This window comes from Pleurotus ostreatus (assembly GCF_014466165.1).
Source record: "Pleurotus ostreatus strain PC9 chromosome Unknown scaffold_6, whole genome shotgun sequence".
NCBI lineage: Eukaryota > Fungi > Basidiomycota > Agaricomycetes > Agaricales > Pleurotaceae > Pleurotus > Pleurotus ostreatus.
Genome location: NW_023503161.1, coordinates 2,232,721 through 2,255,396, shown reverse-complemented (window position 1 = coordinate 2,255,396; position 22,676 = coordinate 2,232,721). Strand labels below are relative to the sequence as shown.

Below are 22,676 nucleotides of genomic sequence, written 5' to 3'. Positions count from 1 at the left end.
GCTCGTTTGGCTGGCCCAGACTTTCGTAGCTTCGAGGCCGCCTCGCGATGCAACGCACTGCGGTCCTTCCGTTCGCTCGTTTTTGCTTTCACTCATTCTCCATTTTTGCTCCGTTCCTTCCAACTGTCTCCACACTCCTTTCAAAGACTCGGATATTTCAACTTCCTTTGCTGTTCCGCGATGGCAGATGTCGATGATTATTTGAACATGGACTTAACCTCCTCTCCTCCTCGTTCAAATTCACCACCTCGCACTTCCTCACCGCTCGGTTCCAGACCCACCTCACCAACTCCAGCCACTCTTGATCTTCAGGAGCAGCCGATCAATATCACATCTGCTCGCAAGCGCCCAGCTGAGGACAGTTCAGCTTTCGTGGATACTGTCGTGCGATCCTACAAACTACCAAAAACTGAAGCCGATGACCTGTCAGCATTCGCAAGGGTGAGTTTTCTCACTACATTATGCTTTGCAATAATCAAAATTTGTCATGCCAGTACACTCCGATGCAACAGCGCATTGTCCTTGCCGGAAGCCTGCTTAGCTTGCACTCGAAAGTCGCCAAAATTGACCCGCCGGATGCGGTTTTTGTGATTCCGACTCGGCTTGCAGTTTGTTTCAACATCTTTCCTCAAACTTCCTTATTGCTGATGATGAATGGGTTTCTAGAAGAAGTGTGATATCGTTGTATTCCGCACTCTTCTTGATCCTAACCTTTCGGCATATGTCAATGACGACATCCCGGTTAAGAAAGCCTTGGTATGTGCACAATCAACCCTTGCCAGTTATTGCTGACTGGAATGTGTGCTTAGGCTGCTCTCGAAGCGAATCCTGCCTGGGGATTTACCAAGGAAATGAAGAACTGTGAGAATAAGTACCACGCAATTGCGAGCAAGCTGCGTAAGAAGTTTAATGATGGGCGGCATGACATGAAGGGACTGGTGAGCTCCGTGTTTTGCTTATGTTTGCAGCAATTGAATCTTCGTGATAGCTGGTGCCGTCGACTGGACAAGCTGACCCAGAGGATCCGACCAAGCGCGTTCAAGCGATCAACATCGTCGACCTTTGTGATAGCTTGATCGAGCTTAACGAAAGTGCCGTCAAAGCTACCACCGTGGAGCTGTGCGGGCGGGTTGCCTTCTTGGTGTGTTGATTCACTTTGAGGCATTCTGATATTCATATGGTGCATGGACAGCGCCTTGTAGCTTCCCATCCACCATCCGCAGGCACAAATTACTGGAAAATTGTCGATAAAAAGCTCGCCGATGCATGCAAGAAGCATAAATCTGCACGGGCTTTGTCCAAGTGAGGTTTTTTCACAACTATTCTCTGATCTAATTCTTACAACCCTTTGATAAGGTTTTTCGGCAAGATTCTTGAAGACGACATGAAGAAGTATGGAGAAATTAACATTTCCACAGCAGTTCGAGATCGTCAATCCGCTGGTTTAGAATCACACGAACACACTGACGAGGAAGACAATGATTGAGCCGCATCTGCGCTGGTCCCCGCCTGTGTCCCGATTTCTCGTATCCATTGCACGCCGGCGCCACCCCGCCATCCGAAGCCTCACTCTTTACATTCGAAAACTTCTAATTGCACTTGAATATGTCTATTATGAATGCCTCGCCATGTCTATAATGATCTATACAATAAAATAAAGATTAATGTTGATCCCAAACCCTGATTCGTGTCACGGCGTGCAAAGAACCAGAATCCCTGGCCAAGGATGAGATCATAAAGCAAGCCACGGAAGGACGTGGCAATGGTCTATTGATCTCAGTCAGAGATATGACCAACAACTGGCTGAGATTCATAGCCTGAGATTTTGGGGAGAGTCTCGTCAGAGCTCCTACCGATAGCCCTCTCGAGGGCTATCCCATGATGGAGGAAACTGCTCTTCCAGGGATCTCTTCGGGAGACTGGGCGCTCTCATAGCCCATATCTGGCGACTGTTCCACACGGTTCTCACGTGGACATCCCAAATAATTGGCGGTGTAGGAGGAGGAGAAGGGCCCCAAAATGCCGAACGCGCTTATTCATACTCTGATTTTCGGGATGTGCCGGTGCCGCGAAACACGGCGCAAGTTGTAACCAAAGGCGGTTGTAACGAGGGGCGTGGGAAATGACTGACGATGTACAACCAAAAGCGGTTGTAACGAGTGAGCCAAGGGCGCTATGGATCGACCGGCAACTTGCGAAAATGTAGCACAAAAGTCACCACGCTGCGTGGTTCACCTTTCCCCCAATCTGCATCCTTACAACTTTCGCTGTCGGTTTTCCGCCTTCAGTAGTTATTCACGATATAGCTACTTACTTACATATATCTCTCTGCGTAGACTCGCTTGTTTTGATGTTCGCAAAGTGTACGATGCTCGCAGTGCGTATACTGCCTACAATGCTTGGAATGCGTAGACCACCCGAATGCGTGCGCTATCCGCAATGTGTACGATATGTACGATGCCCAGGGTACGTAGACTCCCTTATGATGTTTAGGATGCCTACAAATTCTACACTGTCTACGCTGCCTACTCCCCTTATGATGCCTAGAACGCGTAAGCTGCGTACAGTGCTTAGAATGCGTAGGCTTCGTACGACGCACAAATTGCCTATTGGCTTTATGATACGTACACTCTCTGCGAGCCCTTTGTCACGCACAATGCTGAGCGGACGCGTGCACGAGGTATGCGGACAAAGCAAACCAGTGGCTCCGAAGGAAAAAGCGTAAAGGTATATAAGCAGTCCGATGCGTTGCCTCTTCATTCTTCCCTCCCTTTGATCCATTTACGATTGTAACTTTCGTCAAGGACTAATCTTGCTCTAATGTCCTTGACTTACGCCATCGAGCACAACATCAAGGTTGGGGCAGGGGACCACATTAAATGCTTGGCATTTTCGTCCAAGGATACTCATATTGCGGCTGGCATTGGGTCCTCAGTTTATATTTGGGAGTTGCCCAACGCAAATTTGACTCTAAACAGTCCCATTGGCAGCCCTGTCACGGTTTTGAAGTGGTTCGGCGAGAATCTTTTACTTGCGGGATCTCTTGGCGGAGCTCTCGTCATGTACGAAATGGAAACCAGTAAAAAGGTATGCCACCTTTACGATTTTTCAATAGTAACTCATGTCCTCTCAGCTCGTAAACGTTTCCATCGTAGCTATGCCCGGTAGCACAATAACACATCTTGCATTCTCGCCAAACATGCGTAAATTGGTGGTGGGCGGTGGCCACACGGTAACCGCTTGGGCTCGGCAACGCCCAACGAAGGACAACCTTTGCTTCCAGTGGAAATACCACACTGTACTGCCAGACCCAATTGCGGGTGGCAACCACCTCGAACTGAAGGCCGAGGTGTCTGGGCTCCACTTCCTGGATAACGAGCAAGTGGTCATCTGTTATCGCCAACAATATGGCATTCGGTACGTTCGTGGTTAGTGAAGTTCATTGGTGTTGACTTGGTCTCTCAGTTTATATAATTTCAAAACTGGAAAAGTCAGCCAGTGCGGAATACCCCACGATGCTCCCATGTACGTTAGAGCGTTCCGTATCAAGCTGGCATACCTAACTACATGTCGCTCAGTGACGCCATTTTCATCACTCCAGATGGCTCGCGCGTTATGACTCCCAACCATCAATCAGGCTTCAATGTATACGACATGCAGAGCGGCGGGCATTATCATCACTTTGCTTTACACGCGCAGGAATCCCACTCTCCACTTCCTGGAACCTTCATCCATGCCGGGACTGTCCTTGTCGGAGGCTACAACAATGAAATTGCCATGTGGCACGTAGGCAGCAAGCATCGTCTGCCGTCCGTTGAGGTAAACGGTGCCGAGCTTATTGTTGTAAGTGGTGTGATTACACTCCCTACATAACGTGGCATTGAGTCCGTTCTTCTAGAGCAACCGTGCTGCTGAAATAGGGGACGACGGTGAGACACCCCTCAGGCTTGCAGTTGCTACTACGTCTTCCTTCACAATACTCCGTGCCGAGCAGATAGGTACGGACGCCTCCAGGAGAGTATCTACTTTATCTCTTTTGCTGGAGAACTACACGGACGAACTTGTTCTTGTCGTCATCGTCCTTGGCATTGTCGGCGTTTGTCACTGGCAGAGTGTACGATTGCCTGAACTCTGGTCCTTGAGCGTCTGAACATCTTTTGGGGGACGAGCTGCCGTGGAACAGTCATTTCGAAATTATGTTCTATTACTATTTTCAATAGTATAAATCTTATACTGTCGTCTTGATATAAGACATGCTCTAGGTTCGGCTATGATCCTAGGATACTTAAATGCCTACGCTGCCTATGCTGCCTACGCCGCTGTAAATAGGGGCCCACACTGGGTTGATAGGCATGAAACCGGGAGGCATTCGTGATGTATTTGTACCGGCACATCTTGCTTACAATCTCAATCCGCACAAGGGGAAGGATATTAATATGAGTTAGTGACCTTGTTCCTTTAAACGTATTCGACTCACAGACTTGATAGCATTTGAGCTGGTAGAAATAATATCAGCACGCGGAGATGAGTAGATGAGTACTCCAACTTGACTAATCAGAATCATGTAGTTTAGTGCTGTCATCCACTATGTGTTGTTTTCAATATGGAAGCTGTGCTGTACGTGGTCGAATCTACGCTAATGGTGATCGGACGTGGGAGGAAGAGAAAGGCCTACAAACTGTTGAACTCGCTGATTTGAATTCATATTCAATATTCGGATTGTGCTGAGGTAAGTTGCAACCAAAATTGGTGTGTAGGAATGCGTAAGCACCCATGGAGCGCTGTAGGGATCGGACCGTACATAACTTCCGATACATGGTTTGTCGTACATATTCTATCATTTCGTTTACTTCTTGATTTGGTCCGTTATGAGCTGCGGCCGCATTCATTCTTAGGTATTATCTTACTTACTTACACATGCACATTCTGCATGCCTAGTTACATCTACCTATAGTATAAAGTAAGAAGGAAAGAGGGAACGCAATCCGAACGCCATATAACGATTGGTGCGACCAAAAGCGGTTGTAGCGATTGTTGCGACCAAAAGCGGCTGTAGCAATTGGCGCAACCAAAAGCGGCTGTAGCAATTGGCGCAACCAAAAGCGGCTGTAGCGATTGTTGCGACCAAAAGCGGCTGTAGCAATTGGCGCAACCAAAAGCGGTTGTAGCGATTGTTGCGACCAAAAGCGGCTGTAGCAATTGGCGCAACCAAAAGCGGCTGTAGTTGGTCCTGGGCGCTACGGATCGATCGGCAACTTGCGAAAATTTGCCATAAACGTATAGCCTGCGAGGTCTGTTGGCTTCTTTCCCTCCCACTTGCATCCTCACTTCAAATGTGGTTTCCCACCTTGTACATCTATACGATAGCCACGTAATATATTTTTCAACGTAGACACGCTTGTTTTGATGTCAGTTTGCACTTCTGAAGCTCACACGTACGGAGGTCAGAATGCTAAAGCACGCGGTTGGTGATGCCCAAGACAGATACGATGCCTACGATGCGTAGGCCACTGGTGATGCGTAGGCCCCTTACAAGGCTCAGGGTACGTACGCTGCGTATGCTTGTGTGGGGGTTAATAGAGAAAGTATGACCCCAAAGCGAAGCAATATAATCGGACCCTCATACTTGCGTGCGTCCAAATGGAATGCGTAGACCACCTGAATGCGTAGGCCACCTACGGTCTTGCCTTATCAGATCTGATGATTGAAATCCCGCTTCTGAGCTCATGTTTCTTTCGATTCGTCAAATCTTGGAAGGTGGAGCGCGGAACGCGCTTCGATTTGAACGTTCACATCCTCAAGGCCTCATGTACATTTTCATTAGGACCCCAGTTCGTGAAATGGAAGTATGACACTTAGCAGTCTTTTTCTATTCTACGCAAGTTACAGCTGTGCAGAACGTACGTTTCTGCTGCGGAAGCTCTAGAAACAATCGTTCTGCGCAGGGGATCAAACCGAACCTCGATTCCTTGCGTAATGGTCATGACTCATACAAATACGCTCGCCCCATCATCTCCTCGTTGTCGTCGGCGTTCTCGGAGTGCACGTGTAAGCCAGTCATCGTCGGGCCGGAACCGCCAAGACATCCGAGGAGACGCGATCCCGCGCCGAGCCGTTCACCTATCGTCAAGTTTGAATGTTCCAATCTCGATGTTTGAACGTTTGAACCCCCAAGGCCTCATGCCCCCCGCGGGTCGTACGATAACTTCGTTTTCTCTCGTCCGCTCGCTGTTTCTGCTCACGAACAAACGTTCCAGAAGCACTCATTCTGCGCTGGAAGATACCAACCAGTGTACATTTAATCTGAACCCCAATAGAAGTTCAATACTGATTCTGACTCATGTACCGTTCTGAGTATAAATACCAATACTGTGTGTCCCAAGTAAACATTTCACTGGTTCACCAAGGTGTCGTCAATAGACAGCGTCCAAGAGGTAGAGAAATCGAGTGAGTTATTCCGTTATTGCCCTTATGTTGGCGGACGGCTCTCAAGGGTTTATCAGCTACCAGACGCAAACTCTTTGTGGCATCTCCTCCCCATTTTCAAAGTATGCATTCATGCCTTTCAGCATTGCGCATTCGCTGATATTCGAATAGCGCGTCGCGGCGCAGGCTCGCACAACGATATGCCAAGACAAGATCATCGTCGCCGCAGGGGCGCGGACACCACAAGCCGTTCGAGCAGCCGTAGGGCAGATAGCGTCATGCGTACGAGATGCGATCCAGATGACGATGCACCAAGACGAAGGCAGCGAAGTTCCGAAAGGATATCCATGTCTGGTAGAAGTGCTAGTAGATATCTAACAAGAAGTAGATCAATGCACCGTTCTAGAGGACGAACCCATTCGCGGAGATGGCATCGTAACTCAGGACACGGATGTGACAGCACGTCAAGGAGTTCCAGCAGAAGTTCAGCAGGAAGGAGGTCACGGCACCGTGTTAGAGGACGAAGCCATTCACGGCACCATAGCCCACCGCCCAGAGATAGCAGCCGCCGGTTGACCGGCTCTACAGGACACGCTTTGGGCACATCAAGGCACACGCAGCGGAGAAGCTCGCCGAGGACACCCGTTTCTCGAGGGAACGCTAGGAGAAGTCGAAGGGAAAGTCGACCAAGGCGTCACGGGCGTCACAGTGGCAGTCGAGCTAGGTTTGGCCCGCGCGACTTGCATGACGGCTCTCCCAGACGGCGTGGAAGAACCTTGGAGAGGACGCCTGTCCCTGGGAGGAGCCCCGGTAGGAAAGCGAGAAGTAGACTAAGCCATCACGACGACAACGACGACAGTCGAGCTAGGTTTGGCCCGCGCGACTTGGATGGCGGCTCGCCCAGACGGCGTGGAAGAACCTTGGAGAGGACGTCTGTCCCTGGGAGGAGCCCCGGTAGAAGCCCCAGTAGGGGGAGAGCGAGAAGTAGGCCAAGGCACAGCTCAAAAGGACGGAGTCACCTATCGAGTTTGGACGACTGCTTGGCCAGGACTGGATCCATTGCCGGCGGTCAACTTACAACTATGCTAGGACATGACACTGCTTTATTATCAACGAGTCCAACCACCCTTCGCCAATCGATACCACGTACAACAACACCTGGACCTGACACTGCTTTATTACCCAAATCAAGGAGTCCATCTACCCTTCGCGAGCCAATACCACGTACATTCAGTCCATCCCCGCGGGATAAATCCAATTCCCCCCACCGTGCTGCCCAACGTAGTAGTCGTTCTTGGTGGACTGATAAAGAACGCAAAACAGTGCTAGGGTTCAAACTGCCCCGTATGATCGTAGAACTTCGCAGACGCTTTATCGCCCGGTTGCGCCCTTTCCTCCCGCTTGCAGACGACCATCTTCCTTGGAACTCGCTCCCATATCTCTGTGCTACGAATGCGATACAAATCGCCGGCATACCAGACTCATGCCCCTTCCCAGGCTATGATAGCAACTCACGAGGCGTATCGGGACTCCCAGCCAGGTTCGTCAAGCTGTATCTAAAATATTTGCCTAGGACACAAACACAGGGAATAGTCTGCAGAAGGTTGGAAGGAGAAGAACGTCAACGTGAGTGGGGTTGATCAATATGCACTACTGCTAGCTGATGTTTCCATAGTTGCAAGAGTCGGTAAAGTGCCTATCATGACCTGTGGTGCCCCTCGCCATCCTTCAGGCCATACACATGCGAAGCGTTTGTTTGTGAAGGACGGCACGATGTGGATAGATCGAGGCGGCGAGCCACGCCTGCAGCCTTCTGACGAGGAAGACAATGATTCCGATCATGTACCCTCAGATGACCAACGTGTCAAGAAGCTCAGACGTATATCCCCCCCCAGTGACGATGGATCAAATAGCCCTACCGACGTCTTCCATGACGAAGACACAAGCTCGGATGAGGGTTCCTCAAAGACAGACGACGACCAGCAGACAGGTGTTAGCAAGAGGCGCAAGCGGGAGGCGGAGGGACATAATATAGAATCTATCCGCCCAGTCAAAAAACCGAAAAAGGCTGGTAGGGTAGAGGGACGTATATCCCCCCCCAGTGACGATGGATCAAATAGCCCTACCGACGTCTTCCATGACGAAGACACAAGCTCGGAAGAGGGTTCCTCAGAGACAGATGACGACCAGCAGACAGGTGTTAGCAAGAGGCGCAAGCGGGAGGCGGAGGGACATAATATAGAATTCATCCGCCCAGTCAAAAAACCGAAAAAGGCTGGTAGGGTAGAGGCACAGGAGATCGGACGGAGGGGAATGGTTCTTCGGAGTCATAAGGCCTCGCCGGTGTCCCAAATCGACGCTGCGAGCGCAGTCAACAACATATCGCATCGCACCAGAAATCCTGACAAACATTGCCGCTGTTCCATCTGTCACAGGGCCTCAGAGTCCGGGAAATCATAGGAGACACACGCGGTCATATTTTTTAGTTTCCATTGACGATGTACACGTAGCCACATTTTGCTTTTGTACAAAACCTGGTTGAAATTTAAACCTGGATATGATAAGTACGTTTTGCCACTGGGTATTAGTCATCTGTGCAAACTGTGTGGAATGATGGGCGCTCCGGACTCGGCAAACTGCGAGTCTTACCCATTCGGAAGTAACGAACGCCTAGCCCTTGTTTGGTTGTAACTCCAGTCATGTCGCACGATGAGTATGCCATTCAACAGGAGCCTTGCAGACTGTTCAAGAAGTCGTTGCCCGCCAGGATCAAGAAAGCGATTTCGATTTGCTGCGATTGTGCTGTCAAGAAACCCGAACTGTGCCGGTTTGTTGGTGAGTTGCATTGCATCCATCGGATTGAATGAACTGCTACGAGTCGCAAACAGGCCTCCGCCGCGTCAACACCGCGAAGGAAACAGTTGACTTCTTCGGTGGAGGGTATACATACTACAATCGATTCCAGTATCATTCAGCTTTCCACACCCCACCCACACGTGAGGAACTCCTGAAAATTAAGGTATGATCAGGGTGTGGTCGGCATTTAGAAGTTCTGACAGGTAGGACCAGAGAGTGTTATCCGAATGTCTTGCGTCGAAATTGAAGCAAGAACTCGATCATATCGCGGGTCAAGATGTAGTTCTAGCACGGTGTAGAACTATGGACATCAAGTTAGAGTGCGGTATGTATACCATTAAGCCCTCTTTTTCACGAGCTCATTCATTCGCTTCAAGATAAATGTTGCTGGGCCTTCTGCATAATTGGCTACATCTGTACTGACTGTGGGAAGGAATTTTGTCCTCCATGTGTTGCAGATGGTCGCCCAATATGCTCTCACTCCAACTCTCTCCGTCTTTTTTCCATGATCGACCCCAAGGACTTACGGTCGTTGATACATGACATGGAAGAGGTAAACATGCAACCCCTTCCCTCCTGGACGCACGATTTCACCAAGGAAATCGACCCGCTGATGCGCACCATTCCAACACTGGCGCCGAATCCCACCATGGCCGATTTCGACGTAGCTTGGGCCCCGGGTGTCCCTCTGTTGATCGAAGCTACCCCGGAGCCTGGGACTTTGCACCGATGGACAAAAGAAAAACTCGTCTACTTGTTCGGCTCAAATCCTTGCCAGATCGAGGATTGCGAAACAGATGGTGAAGAAGACACCACTGTGGCCACATTTTTGGAGATGATTTTCGGTTCAAATGTCTGTACCCGACCTCTGAAGCTCAAAGTAAGTAAGATCCTTTCATAATCAAACTACCTCGATGACACGATTTCAAGGACTACCCACCCAATTCCACGTTTGCGGCAGAATTCCCTACTCTGTGCCGGAGTTTTCAATACAATCTCCCCTTCCCTGCCGTGACAACTTTCCATGGCGCCCTCAATATCACAAACTATTTCCCTCCTGCCTACAAGGTCGCACCTGACCTCGGCCCAAAGGCTTATATTGCCACCGCCAACGATTCCGATCCGAGAACTAACCAAGGCACAACTCGATTACACATGGACCTTTGCGATGCTGCCAACTCCATGCTGCCAGTTGACAAAGATTCAGCGGCCCTTTGGCACGTCTTTGCTCCTGAAGACGCATCCAAGCTTCAGGAGTTTCTTTGCTCAAAGCATCGCGACACATCAAAAAACCACATCCATGCGCAACTCACTTATCTAACGCCTGAAGACCTAGTCAAGCTAGAGAAAGACTTTGGTGTACGTCCTTACGCCTTCACCCAGAAGGCAGGCGAGACGGTGCTTATACCCACTGGTTGCGCACATCAGGTAAGAAAGATCGAATAAATGTGCGTATCATGGATCATACAACTCGATATGCAGGTTCGGAATCTCACAGCATGTGCAAAAATAGCTGTAGACTTCCTCTCCTCACACAGTGTTAAGCGGTGTACAGAGGTGTCCGAACAACTGCGGGAAGAAGGTGTTCATGGCAAGAAAGATACCCTTGAGTTCTGGAACCTCATGCTCCATGCCTGGTTTGCTGTTGACTTGGTGGACGTCGCCAATCCGGAGTCACAAGTCTATAATTCCGCTGGGCATCTTGGGGGTGTTGTTCATGATGATGATCCCTCTCTTCCTGCTGAACACCCATCTCCTCATCTTCAAGGACAACTCGCAATGGATCCCATGGTCCCGACCAGTGACCCAGTTCATCGTCCCGAACAACATCTCCACGAACCTGCATTGCACCCCCAGCCTAACACCCACGAAAATGGACATCCATCCAGCGACAACATACCTCCGCGAATTGAAGATCATCCCAGTGACTTTGCGATGCGTCTCATAGACGACTCTGGCACCAACGAACCGACGACTTCGGGTGATTCTTTCCAGTTTGTCATGCGGGCTCATTCAGGGGCTGTTGTTGAGCGCAAGGAGAAGAAATGTGCCAAGTGCCAAAGATCTTGGAGAGAGTGCAAAGGTGCCAACGACCGATCAAAGTGTCGTGAGCCATGCCCTCTCTGCAAAAAGGTTGAGTGTCTCGGCCCGGATTCATTGAAACCACAACAATGCGGGCAGCCAAGGAAGAGGAAACGAGGGTAGTGGTAAACTAGGAACGTAACAACATCTAACCACATCATCTTCTCTGCGAGTTTGATCTTTGATATTGTTTTGCATACATTGCGGAATATGATGACTCACATTTGCTGGCATTATTGCATTCAAGACCTCCACTGAATCCTCCGCCGCCATCGGCCCCGATGTTTCAGCGACACGGTCTATCAAGCATCAACAAGCACCACCCGTACCATGGCCAGTGACTACAATCTCGACAATGTTTTCTGTCCCCGGGTCTTTGCGCGCCGCCTGGATGGCAGATGCCTTAATGCCCTTGAAGAGCCCCCTAGATTCGCCCTGCAACCGCTTTTCTGCTTGTGAGTAAGAGTACGCAAATCGTCCGAAGCATGCATAGGGCCCAAGCAAGAACCAACTGTTTCGTTGATGGCCAATAAGCAACGTAGCCCAGACGCTTGGCCACCTTCCCCCTGAAAGCAGGGACCAGTTTGGAGTTTGCGACGGCACTGTAACACTCGAAGGCAAACAGGGGCTGTACCAATCGATAGCATAGAGAGTATGACTTTGAACTGTCACAAAACTATACAATTTCAGCGAACTGGACTAGTCATGGTTGAACCGTGAATGCCATTAATATGACGACTGTCGCTTTGGCACAAGTTGCAACCAAGAGGCGGATCATTTTTACATCCATTTTTGGCGCAAACTAGCACGGACCGCTCGGCGCGAGTGCGTTGCAACCAAAAGTGGATGCATTTGAGTATATCCGTTCTTGGTGCAAACAATCATCACGGTATCCATTGTATACATGTACACCGCCAATTATTTGGGATGTCCACGTGAGAACCGTGTGGAACAGTCGCCAGATATGGGCTATGAGAGCGCCCAGTCTCCCGAAGAGATCCCTGGAAGAGCAGTTTCCTCCATCATGGGATAGCCCTCGAGAGGGCTATCGGTAGGAGCTCTGACGAGACTCTCCCCAAAATCTCAGGCTATGAATCTCAGCCAGTTGTTGGTCATATCTCTGACTGAGATCAATAGACCATTGCCACGTCCTTCCGTGGCTTGCTTTATGATCTCATCCTTGGCCAGGGATTCTGGTTCTTTGCACGCCGTGACACGAATCAGGGTTTGGGATCAACATTAATCTTTATTTTATTGTATAGATCATTATAGACATGGCGAGGCATTCATAATAGACATATTCAAGTGCAATTAGAAGTTTTCGAATGTAAAGAGTGAGGCTTCGGATGGCGGGGTGGCGCCGGCGTGCAATGGATACGAGAAATCGGGACACAGGCGGGGACCAGCGCAGATGCGGCTCAATCATTGTCTTCCTCGTCAGTGTGTTCGTGTGATTCTAAACCAGCGGATTGACGATCTCGAACTGCTGTGGAAATGTTAATTTCTCCATACTTCTTCATGTCGTCTTCAAGAATCTTGCCGAAAAACCTTATCAAAGGGTTGTAAGAATTAGATCAGAGAATAGTTGTGAAAAAACCTCACTTGGACAAAGCCCGTGCAGATTTATGCTTCTTGCATGCATCGGCGAGCTTTTTATCGACAATTTTCCAGTAATTTGTGCCTGCGGATGGTGGATGGGAAGCTACAAGGCGCTGTCCATGCACCATATGAATATCAGAATGCCTCAAAGTGAATCAACACACCAAGAAGGCAACCCGCCCGCACAGCTCCACGGTGGTAGCTTTGACGGCACTTTCGTTAAGCTCGATCAAGCTATCACAAAGGTCGACGATGTTGATCGCTTGAACGCGCTTGGTCGGATCCTCTGGGTCAGCTTGTCCAGTCGACGGCACCAGCTATCACGAAGATTCAATTGCTGCAAACATAAGCAAAACACGGAGCTCACCAGTCCCTTCATGTCATGCCGCCCATCATTAAACTTCTTACGCAGCTTGCTCGCAATTGCGTGGTACTTATTCTCACAGTTCTTCATTTCCTTGGTAAATCCCCAGGCAGGATTCGCTTCGAGAGCAGCCTAAGCACACATTCCAGTCAGCAATAACTGGCAAGGGTTGATTGTGCACATACCAAGGCTTTCTTAACCGGGATGTCGTCATTGACATATGCCGAAAGGTTAGGATCAAGAAGAGTGCGGAATACAACGATATCACACTTCTTCTAGAAACCCATTCATCATCAGCAATAAGGAAGTTTGAGGAAAGATGTTGAAACAAACTGCAAGCCGAGTCGGAATCACAAAAACCGCATCCGGCGGGTCAATTTTGGCGACTTTCGAGTGCAAGCTAAGCAGGCTTCCGGCAAGGACAATGCGCTGTTGCATCGGAGTGTACTGGCATGACAAATTTTGATTATTGCAAAGCATAATGTAGTGAGAAAACTCACCCTTGCGAATGCTGACAGGTCATCGGCTTCAGTTTTTGGTAGTTTGTAGGATCGCACGACAGTATCCACGAAAGCTGAACTGTCCTCAGCTGGGCGCTTGCGAGCAGATGTGATATTGATCGGCTGCTCCTGAAGATCAAGAGTGGCTGGAGTTGGTGAGGTGGGTCTGGAACCGAGCGGTGAGGAAGTGCGAGGTGGTGAATTTGAACGAGGAGGAGAGGAGGTTAAGTCCATGTTCAAATAATCATCGACATCTGCCATCGCGGAACAGCAAAGGAAGTTGAAATATCCGAGTCTTTGAAAGGAGTGTGGAGACAGTTGGAAGGAACGGAGCAAAAATGGAGAATGAGTGAAAGCAAAAACGAGCGAACGGAAGGACCGCAGTGCGTTGCATCGCGAGGCGGCCTCGAAGCTACGAAAGTCTGGGCCAGCCAAACGAGCGGAAGCGATAGCAAAGGCGAAGGCCACTCGTGCACGTAATAAAGCAGCAGCCGAAGGTGTTGCAGTTTCTCCGTAGTACTCCGCCTATGTCACTATGTTATCTGTATTAGAATCTCTGGAATAGCTCGCTGGGATCTCTCCGAGAGAGCCCAAGAATGGCCGGAGATTCTCGGAGACCGGTGATCAAACAGCGCTTGGCCTGAAGTCAATGCGTCGTTGGCTCCGGAGCACGGCAAGAGAAGCCGGCCAACTCTCCCACTAAGAGCCGAAATGATTGGCGGTGTAGATGCCATAGCTATGCATACAATATATAGGATGCCCCACTGTACCTCATCTAGTCTCTACGGTTCATTCGATGTTTACGACTTTACGACGCTGGGCTGCGTATTCTTATCTCACACTTCAATTGTGTTCCCCACCACCGACCTTTTCGCACCAAACGACATCCAACACTCCTCAACTGACCCTTCGAGTCCCCAATATCAATCGCCACCTCAACTCGACCGCTGACTACCCCAGCGTTCATGTTATACGTGTCGTAGGCGTCGTACGCTGCGTATCTATCGTAGGTAGAGAGCAACTTACGGGTTGCTGTTCGTGGAGAGATCAATGCCGGTAATGACGCGATAACGGCACAGGTGATGGGGAGGAGGAGAAAGGCTCGCGAACGTTGAACTCGCTAACGAACGAACACTGATATACGGAATGTGCCCGTGCCACGAAAGTTGCAACCAAAAACGGTTGTAATGGTCGGCGCGGGTGATTGGCCAGCATGATGTGCAACCAAAAGCGGTTGTAACGTGTTGGCCAGCGCTACGGATGGATCGGCAACTTGCGAAAATTTGGCATAAAGGTACACACTGCGCGTAATTTACTTTTTCCTTTCTCTCCCACCTGCATTCTTACGACTTTCGCCGTCATATGTGGTATCCCGCCTTCAACAGTTGGTTATGATAGTTACTTTTCACATAACATATACTTTTCAACGTAGCCAAACTTGTTTGATGTCCGCAACATACAGTATCTTAGGAATATCACAAGAACTCTAGATCACTCCTACGTACGATTCTCAGAATACTTAGACTACCTACAATGCTTAAAGTGCGTAGAACACCTGGATGTGTGGGCTGGTGCTCAGAATGCGTAGACCACCTGACTGCGTGGGCCATCTACGGTGCTTAGAGTAACTATGGTGCCTACGCTGCCTACGCTGCCTACGCTGCCTACGCTGCCTACGCTGCCTACGCTGCCTACGCTGCCTACGCTGCCTACGCTGCCTACGCTGCCTACGGTGCTTAGAGTAACTATGCTGCCTACGATGCCTACGCTGCCTACACTGCCTACGCTGCCTAGAGTAACTATGCTGCCTACGATGCCTACGCTGCCTACGCTGCCTACGATGCCTACGCTGCCTACGCTGCCTACGCTGCCTACGCTGCCTACGTCGCCTACGCTGCCTACGCTGCCTACGATGCCTACGCTGCCTACGCTGCCTATGAGGACTCTGAGCGGCCCAGTTCCTGATTTTCGCATCAGGGCAGAATTCGAAGACGTCAAGGCTCTCGAAACTCGCAATTCGGACAAGGTAGCAAGCCTACTGGAGGAGCAGGCTAACACCTTATCCAGCCTCGAGGAGGCACGAGCGAGGGAGAGGACCTTGAAGCCTGGATCTGTGCTAGGTCGGCGAGGGAGAGGACCTTGAAGCCTGGATCTGTGCTAGGTCGGAGAGCGATGAGGTGCAATACGGAAGCTGCACGCGAGAAGGACAGGAGCAACGTTTCCACGAATTGAAGGCCGTTCTGGAGGACACCGAACGCCAGCTCAAGGATGTGCAGGCAAGCGTGGATGTGGGCAATACTGATGCCATTGGTTTACGGGAGGCAAGCACACCATGTTGAACGCCTCCTGCGTGAAGACCTCAGTGCTGGCAGGACCTCCCAAATTAGCTTCGAGCAACGATTGGAAAGTTCGGAACAACTCGTCGCACAGACAACAGTCCCGAGAGCTTGTCTCTGATTGGTTCTACGTTCGGTGCTTCTTGAGTGCTTCTTTGAAGAAGATCCGACAGGCGCTCACGCGAGGTGAATCGATGCACGCACAGCCAATAGGAGGGCCTCAAGCGGAGGTAAGATGGAGTTGCACTTATGCCAGTCAACGGTTCTGTGGGCCGTCGACATATGTTTGAGACCTCACCCTCCGCGATATATCCGAACGCACCAGCTCACCACGAAGAGGTCATCGAACCGCAGGGTCCCCCTTCTCTGTTGCAGCCAACCTTGACCTAAACCCGCGTTCTCAAGTGGTAAGCATTAATACACATTTTGAAAGAGACAGGAAATATCATATATACCACCAATGAATGAATGGAAGAGGAATATAAACATATATGTCTCGTTTACGTTTGGTCCCGATGTCGTGTCGAGATGCCTGCAAGAACAAGACATGGACTTAATATGTAGAGCACGCTAGGTAGGTTCGGCCAATATCTCCGTAAGGCACTATTCACCTCGTTCCGCAGGTCGTCGAAGACGGCTACGAATTCTTCGCGAAGCGCCATCTCGTCACTCTGTTCTCGGCCCCTAATTATTGCGGAGAGTTCGATAATGCAGGTGCTATGGTAAGCGTAGACGAGACTCTACTGTGCTCCTTCCAGGTATGTATCTCGACATTATATGTCTACGTTCTGAATTGACTTTTTGATATAGATATTGAAACCGGCCGGAAGAAAGCCAAATACGCCAAATACCCTTACGGCGGTATGAACATGGGACGACCGGTAACACCACCTCGTAAGCAGAAGAAGAAGGATGGTAAGATGGGTTGAAGTCGCTCAGGGAGTTAGACTCTGTGCTAGACTGGCCCTCTTGCCGGTACCTTCTCCGGATCTGCTATTATATTAGGACGACCCTCTATTTCCATGTTCTATCGCTCCCTCTATATATATATATATATATATATTTGCTCCCACTATAATAAGTCCATGTCATGTTTTTGCAGGAATCTCGACACTACATCGGGACTAAACGTAAACGAGACACCACGGTCATTTCTCATAACCTGGCGAATTTGCTCCATAGATTGCAAGTCCGGACTCAACCCTCCGTGCATCGTCAAAATTGTCTCATCGACGATTGCAGCGATAGGTGGACAATTGAAGCAATCCATGGACGTTTTCCATAGCTTGATATTATATCGACGTTTACCTGAGAGAAAGTAATAAAGGAGTTGGTCTTATGTGCATACAAAACCCACGTACATTCATCGTAGGACCCGTATATTCTGTTGATACTAGCACATTCGTGATTGCCGCGAAGAATGTAAAAATTTTGGGGAGATCTTCTTCGAGCTACTGGTACCCGCTGAGTTTACTATTTGGTCAGCCGTAGGTAATATATGCTTTACGCCTCGTATCACTGGATTGAATGGGAGTGAGACGGCCGGTGGGGTATCTGGATTGGGCCTGATAGTGGGTCTTGATTTCAAGATGTAGGATAGTTCTTGTTGCGAAACTCGAAGGTCGTCCAAGAATGCAGAAGGTAGGTTTTTCGGCTGATTTAACCCGTGATCCCAAAGATGAGGGTGCGAGAGTTTGATGTGAAGAAACATAGAATATTTCCAGAGGGATGTTGGGTGTTCAGAAGGGCAGACACGGCAACGCACGGGTACATTTGTAGATGGATGCCGTCCGGTTGTTTGAACAGCACGGCCAAGCACAAACGGGTGTGCGCGAGGGCACTCAGATGCCACTTCCATTTTGGAATGAGGCTTCATCGATGTTGTCCCGCAAGTGCCCTTTCCACAGAATCCGCACGCATTCAGAACATCACTGATCTAAGGGTTAAGCACAATATTAAAGTGAGTATACTGTGGAATGTAGAAAGGAATTCTTACCTCCTCACGAAGTCCCTGCTCCTTCAAACCAGCGAGCTTCAATAGAATGTGCTCGCTAGCATGACCACGTCCATCCGTATGATTGATAGATTTCCCGCATTGATGGCAATCGATCTTACTTGATTTCGTTGCCATTTGCTTGGTCACAAGTGCTTTAGTTGCATCTTTGACTACGAAAGGTTCAGCTATAGCAACAGAATAATAGGTGAGACTTCATAGTTGCGAATTCAACCATTGAGTAACGCACCTGCTGAGTCCATGAGAGGAACTCCGGCTGCGCTACCAACATTCTTCAGCTTCTGATAGGCTGATAGCGGCACAGTTTCGAATTCAGTAGCAATCAGGTCGTCGAAATTGGTAAGCGTTATGTAGGATGTATTCTTTCTACCGAGGGCTTCGAGGTTCAATTTTGTGAGTGATTCAGGTAGTTTTTCACTGGAAACGAGGCCTTCATTGAGAGGGAAAACAAGGTGGCCCGGGAAATCAATAAGATGGCAATTTTTGAAGCCGTTGGTTGGTCCTGAATTCAACACTGGGGCTGTTGGTTGCTTCCGGTTTGCTCGCGGTGGAATAAAAGAAGAGTAGTCTCCATTCCAGACCAAGCTAGTGCTACCATCAAAATCACAGAGGTCAGCTGCGAGAACTTGTCCTGCAATATGGATACCGGTAGCCTCAGAAGAGTGCATTTCATCGAGGGTGGCACTTATGACTGTCTTGCCGTTCTTGATTATGGAAGAGACCGCTACAAAGACTGGTGCAATTACCTTGTCGCTGGTTTGAACCACACTGACGACTACATCCTTGACCCGCAGAATGGCTTCTCCCATTGGACTCTCGGCTGCCTCTTCCTCACGTTTGAAGTCTTTTGTGTACCCACGTACCCGTGATAGCCTGTCCGCCGATAGCTTCGTGACACCTGACTTGAACAGGCATGCCAACACAGACGCCTTGTGAATCGGCTTCGTTTCGGATCCATTGCCTGTCGGAACTTCCAACCAGTCAGCCGGGATATCTTCAGATGTCGTGACTTCTCCATATTGATCAGGTTCGTCACCGATGTAGTCTTCCAGATGTATATCATCATCTGTGAGTTCGTCTTTAACAGAATCCGATGTTGGAGATGTTGATAGTGTCGAATCAACTGTCATATGTTGACCACTTGCATGGTTCGACTCCTGGGTATCGGTAACCACTGATTCAACGTCTGGGACAGGATCGGTTGCGTCGTCTAGAGATGGATCGTGTTCTTCAGTGACGCCGACGAATTTCCTTCCACCATAGGGACACAAGAAGTTGACATCATCAGCCCGAAGAGCATCCTTCAAGTCGAAGTCTATGTGCCGATCTCGTAGTGCTAACTCAGCCTCGATTCGGCCAGATCTCCAAACACCTGATAACAAGACATCATCGACGACTAGGTTCCCTGTGAAATATGCTGGATTTACATGGTCGACACCTTCTGTGCCGGTGTACGACAGTCGACGATGTGCACGTTTCCAGTCTGGATGCTTGGTGAAAATTTTATCGACATCTACACAATCAGAGAGTCGCTCGCATAGCTGAACGATGTCGACATTTTGATCGTGAGTCATTGACCGAATGGTACCGAAGGTTTGCTCTAAACGATCCGATCCTTGTTGGTAGAGATAGAAAGACTTGCTGCGGTCAAGGACCTTCTGCTTGGCAACACAGAAGAATGCAGTTTTGACCACACCCTGGAGGTCTGCATATAGCTGGTTTGTCATGAAGCTGGTGCCATGAAGACGATGATGGACAAACGCGAGGTGAGCAAATTTTGCCAGTGAGGTAAGCTGTTCACTGAGAGACAGAATTGGATTAATGAATGGCTCAAGGAAGGCACTGATGAGATCATTCAACGCCAGCAGCACGTTGAGGACTGGCTCGTCAATTGGTCGTACAGTTGAGTCCTTCAATGTTGAGATCATACTGATCATTATCATCAGTTTGACCGCACGAGGGACATTCTGATGATCAGCCGGATCAATCAAGGTTCGAACACTTGCATCATCTTCGCCATCGAGGAGGACAAGAAAGGAGTGAAGATGTGCGGAATTGATATGTTGCCGATTGAGCATCATCCCATTCTTGCTTCGCAGTAGAGTTGCTATACCTACATATTTGTCCTCTGTTAAGTCCTTCCCTATTACCCACTGATTTGCGACTCACGTTCAATACAGTGCTTTGGGTCCGAAGAATATGTCACATTATCGGCACCGCATGCGAGATTCAGCCCAGGAAGGCCCCCAAGGTAGCCGAATAAAGGGTTTGTTGTGTCGAGTTCATGTGTGGTACACACTTGATGACACCCAAGGCGCATTGTCGAGGCTCCATCCGTTGAGATACACCAAAGTGCACCATAAACACCACATGCATTCTGATCCCATGCCTTTCCCAGTAGCCGGACTAAGCTCGCAAACTCAGGTGCCTTCTCCGCGTTGCATGTTGCTGACACGAGGACTGGTCGTGGTTCGTAGTCCACGCCATTGAACGCCCCAAAAACAGCAACAGTTGCCTCCGAGCCATAATGGCAAGTTGGTTCATTGCCATGAACTGCTTCCCATGTTCGCATTGTAGTATCATGGGTTCGCATGGAGATATCGAGATCATCTACATGCTCCCGACATAAGCCACCAATTGAATCAAGACGGCGGATCCACCGAACGTTGCGGCGGATCGCGACACCATCTATTTGAAGGCAATATCCCGAGGGTGTTGGTAGCGGAGATATGTCACATGGAAAGCTAGCTTCCAGGTTGGCGAGTAATAATGGGAGTTGGGGGTCACCTGTACACGGTAAGATTGGGGACCATTGTGCTGATCTATTGAGCGTGCTCAACGAGGGTAATCCCAGAGCTTTCGACATCGCAAATAGGCACTTGCGACCTCCATAATGCCGGATTAGCATTGCAATATCAAGGTCAGTTTGGCCGTATTGCTTGACGGTGCGAAGATTGATGATGGTGTTGGATATATTTGAAAGAATCGCCTTCGCGCTCATACAATTGCGGATGCCTGATGCAACCAAGTGCTTCATTCGATTTACGTCCTCCGTTGCAATCGCTGACAACAGTCGCTTGTGGTCTGTAACAGCTCGATGTGCACTGTTCAAGCTACTATTTCGGCGTCGGACCTATCCATTCAAGCCGGTCAACTTCCTGGTAAGCTAGAACATTATCTTTTGACTTACCGTCTGTTGCAAATCCCGTATAGATATTCCCTTCTTTGCCAATTTAGCAGCGAGTTGATCATGGGTAAGATATAAGGCATTCATATGTGGGGGCGTGGTGGATTCCTTTGCACGGTCCTCAGCATTGCGGAAGGTTCGCTGCTGTCGCGTACTAGTGCAATCCTCGCAAACTGTGCCATTGGTGTTGACACGCGGATTGCACCGATTCGAACGTATGCGAATGACCCAATCGTCCCCATGACCTGCAACGTGCGACAGCCAGAATGGCGTGTCCTTCTGTTGGAACATCTGCCATGGGAATGTTGTAAAGATGTTTCCCGCTCTCCAATCAACCTTAACTCCAGGACATCCAGAACCTCGTACACCATCCATGTCAAATCTAATGGCGTCTTGGATATTGTGAACGGAGGAGCTCCCTGTACCAACTGGATTGGTAAAGACCTCGCCTGACAGTGACCCTTCGCCAAATACTCCAACCCGATTTTGGACTCCCTGGTGTGTCATAGGAATTGGATATTGCCATGTCCTAGCGCCGTGGGGAGGGGTGTTTAACGGTGAGCTTGAATGGATATTTGCCAATGGTGATTGAATTCTAACGCTGTTTTCTTTGCTTGCTGAACGCTTTGCCATGTTACCATAACAGCTTCCCGACGAGATGTGTTTTTCGAAATGCCACAATTGGCCGCCTATGTCCCTATTGCAGTCGGGGCACCTTCTTTTCTCCAACAATTTTGAGTGACTTTGAAGGCCAGGACTCTGGAGAAAGGTTTCTGAGTAACCTGGAGTTGGCGTCGCTAGATATTGCTCTCTGACCTTCCCGTGGTTTGATGTCAGCGTTCCTGGACAGTGCCTCGGAGTCCGCATTGGCGAAAAGGCCTCAACCTCCATCTGTTCTGCATCTCTGGCGTCGACCTGCAAAGGGATACACCCCCGAGGCATGGGCTTGAGTCTATCTAACACTTTGCCACTAGGTGAGATTTCGCCGGAACTTTGGGGGGTGTCCGAAGCTGCAAAGACATCCATCATATCCGATTCTCCCTGCCCGGCATTATCCTGCGCCGCCTGTGTTCTTGCATCGGTGAGTAGCAGTGTACTGTCTGCCTCCATTGCTATTAACTCTCCTAGCAGCTCCACCATTTCGGCATTTGTTGGATCTAATAACATGGACATGCCGATATCCTGTGTTAACAGCCCATGGTAACCCCATCCGCTTCTACATGCTCCATTGCGAGTCGAGCTTCGTTGCCATCCCTTATACTGAAGATACTGTTTATTGACAGCGCTTCTCCAAATCCTGGCGCGTTTGTGT

General features: G+C 49.4%; 7 protein-coding genes across 7 annotated transcripts; 5 read left to right on the top strand and 2 right to left on the bottom strand.

Moving 5' to 3' along the window:
- Positions 1-180: 180 nt before the first annotated feature.
- PC9H_008923 (uncharacterized protein) lies at positions 181-1,486 on the top strand (the record flags this gene model as incomplete). Its single annotated transcript, XM_036778430.1, has 7 exons — positions 181-441; positions 495-608; positions 667-756; positions 810-938; positions 989-1,141; positions 1,193-1,302; positions 1,357-1,486. The coding sequence occupies 7 exons, from the start codon at positions 181-183 to the stop codon at positions 1,484-1,486; spliced, it is 987 nt and encodes a 328-aa protein (XP_036629858.1).
- A 1,334-nt stretch (positions 1,487-2,820) lies between these two features.
- PC9H_008922 (uncharacterized protein) lies at positions 2,821-3,873 on the top strand (the record flags this gene model as incomplete). Its single annotated transcript, XM_036778429.1, has 3 exons — positions 2,821-3,087; positions 3,134-3,417; positions 3,579-3,873. 3 exons carry the CDS (start codon positions 2,821-2,823, stop codon positions 3,871-3,873), a joined length of 846 nt encoding a protein of 281 aa, XP_036629857.1.
- Positions 3,874-7,772: 3,899 nt separating this feature from the next.
- PC9H_008921 (uncharacterized protein) lies at positions 7,773-8,886 on the top strand (the record flags this gene model as incomplete). The annotated part of the gene is made up of 3 exons (XM_036778428.1): positions 7,773-7,966; positions 8,000-8,052; positions 8,102-8,886. The coding sequence occupies 3 exons, from the start codon at positions 7,773-7,775 to the stop codon at positions 8,884-8,886; spliced, it is 1,032 nt and encodes a 343-aa protein (XP_036629856.1).
- A 239-nt stretch (positions 8,887-9,125) lies between these two features.
- Positions 9,126-11,498, top strand: PC9H_008920 (uncharacterized protein; the record flags this gene model as incomplete). The annotated part of the gene is made up of 7 exons (XM_036778427.1): positions 9,126-9,261; positions 9,315-9,445; positions 9,496-9,607; positions 9,660-10,162; positions 10,213-10,710; positions 10,765-11,389; positions 11,464-11,498. The coding sequence occupies 7 exons, from the start codon at positions 9,126-9,128 to the stop codon at positions 11,496-11,498; spliced, it is 2,040 nt and encodes a 679-aa protein (XP_036629855.1).
- A 1,284-nt stretch (positions 11,499-12,782) lies between these two features.
- PC9H_008919 (uncharacterized protein) lies at positions 12,783-14,088 on the bottom strand (the record flags this gene model as incomplete). Its single annotated transcript, XM_036778426.1, has 7 exons — positions 12,783-12,912; positions 12,967-13,076; positions 13,128-13,280; positions 13,331-13,459; positions 13,513-13,602; positions 13,661-13,774; positions 13,828-14,088. The coding sequence occupies 7 exons, from the start codon at positions 14,086-14,088 to the stop codon at positions 12,783-12,785; spliced, it is 987 nt and encodes a 328-aa protein (XP_036629854.1).
- Positions 14,089-15,457: 1,369 nt separating this feature from the next.
- Positions 15,458-17,030, top strand: PP1_3 (Serine/threonine-protein phosphatase pp1; the record flags this gene model as incomplete). Its single annotated transcript, XM_036778425.1, has 6 exons — positions 15,458-15,853; positions 15,895-15,947; positions 15,989-16,115; positions 16,184-16,393; positions 16,787-16,921; positions 16,974-17,030. The coding sequence occupies 6 exons, from the start codon at positions 15,458-15,460 to the stop codon at positions 17,028-17,030; spliced, it is 978 nt and encodes a 325-aa protein (XP_036629853.1).
- Positions 17,031-17,378: 348 nt separating this feature from the next.
- PC9H_008917 (uncharacterized protein) lies at positions 17,379-21,739 on the bottom strand (the record flags this gene model as incomplete). Its single annotated transcript, XM_036778424.1, has 7 exons — positions 17,379-17,471; positions 17,525-17,614; positions 17,671-18,099; positions 18,160-18,344; positions 18,407-20,290; positions 20,347-21,310; positions 21,368-21,739. 7 exons carry the CDS (start codon positions 21,737-21,739, stop codon positions 17,379-17,381), a joined length of 4,017 nt encoding a protein of 1,338 aa, XP_036629852.1.
- Between the last annotated feature and the right edge of the window lie 937 nt (positions 21,740-22,676).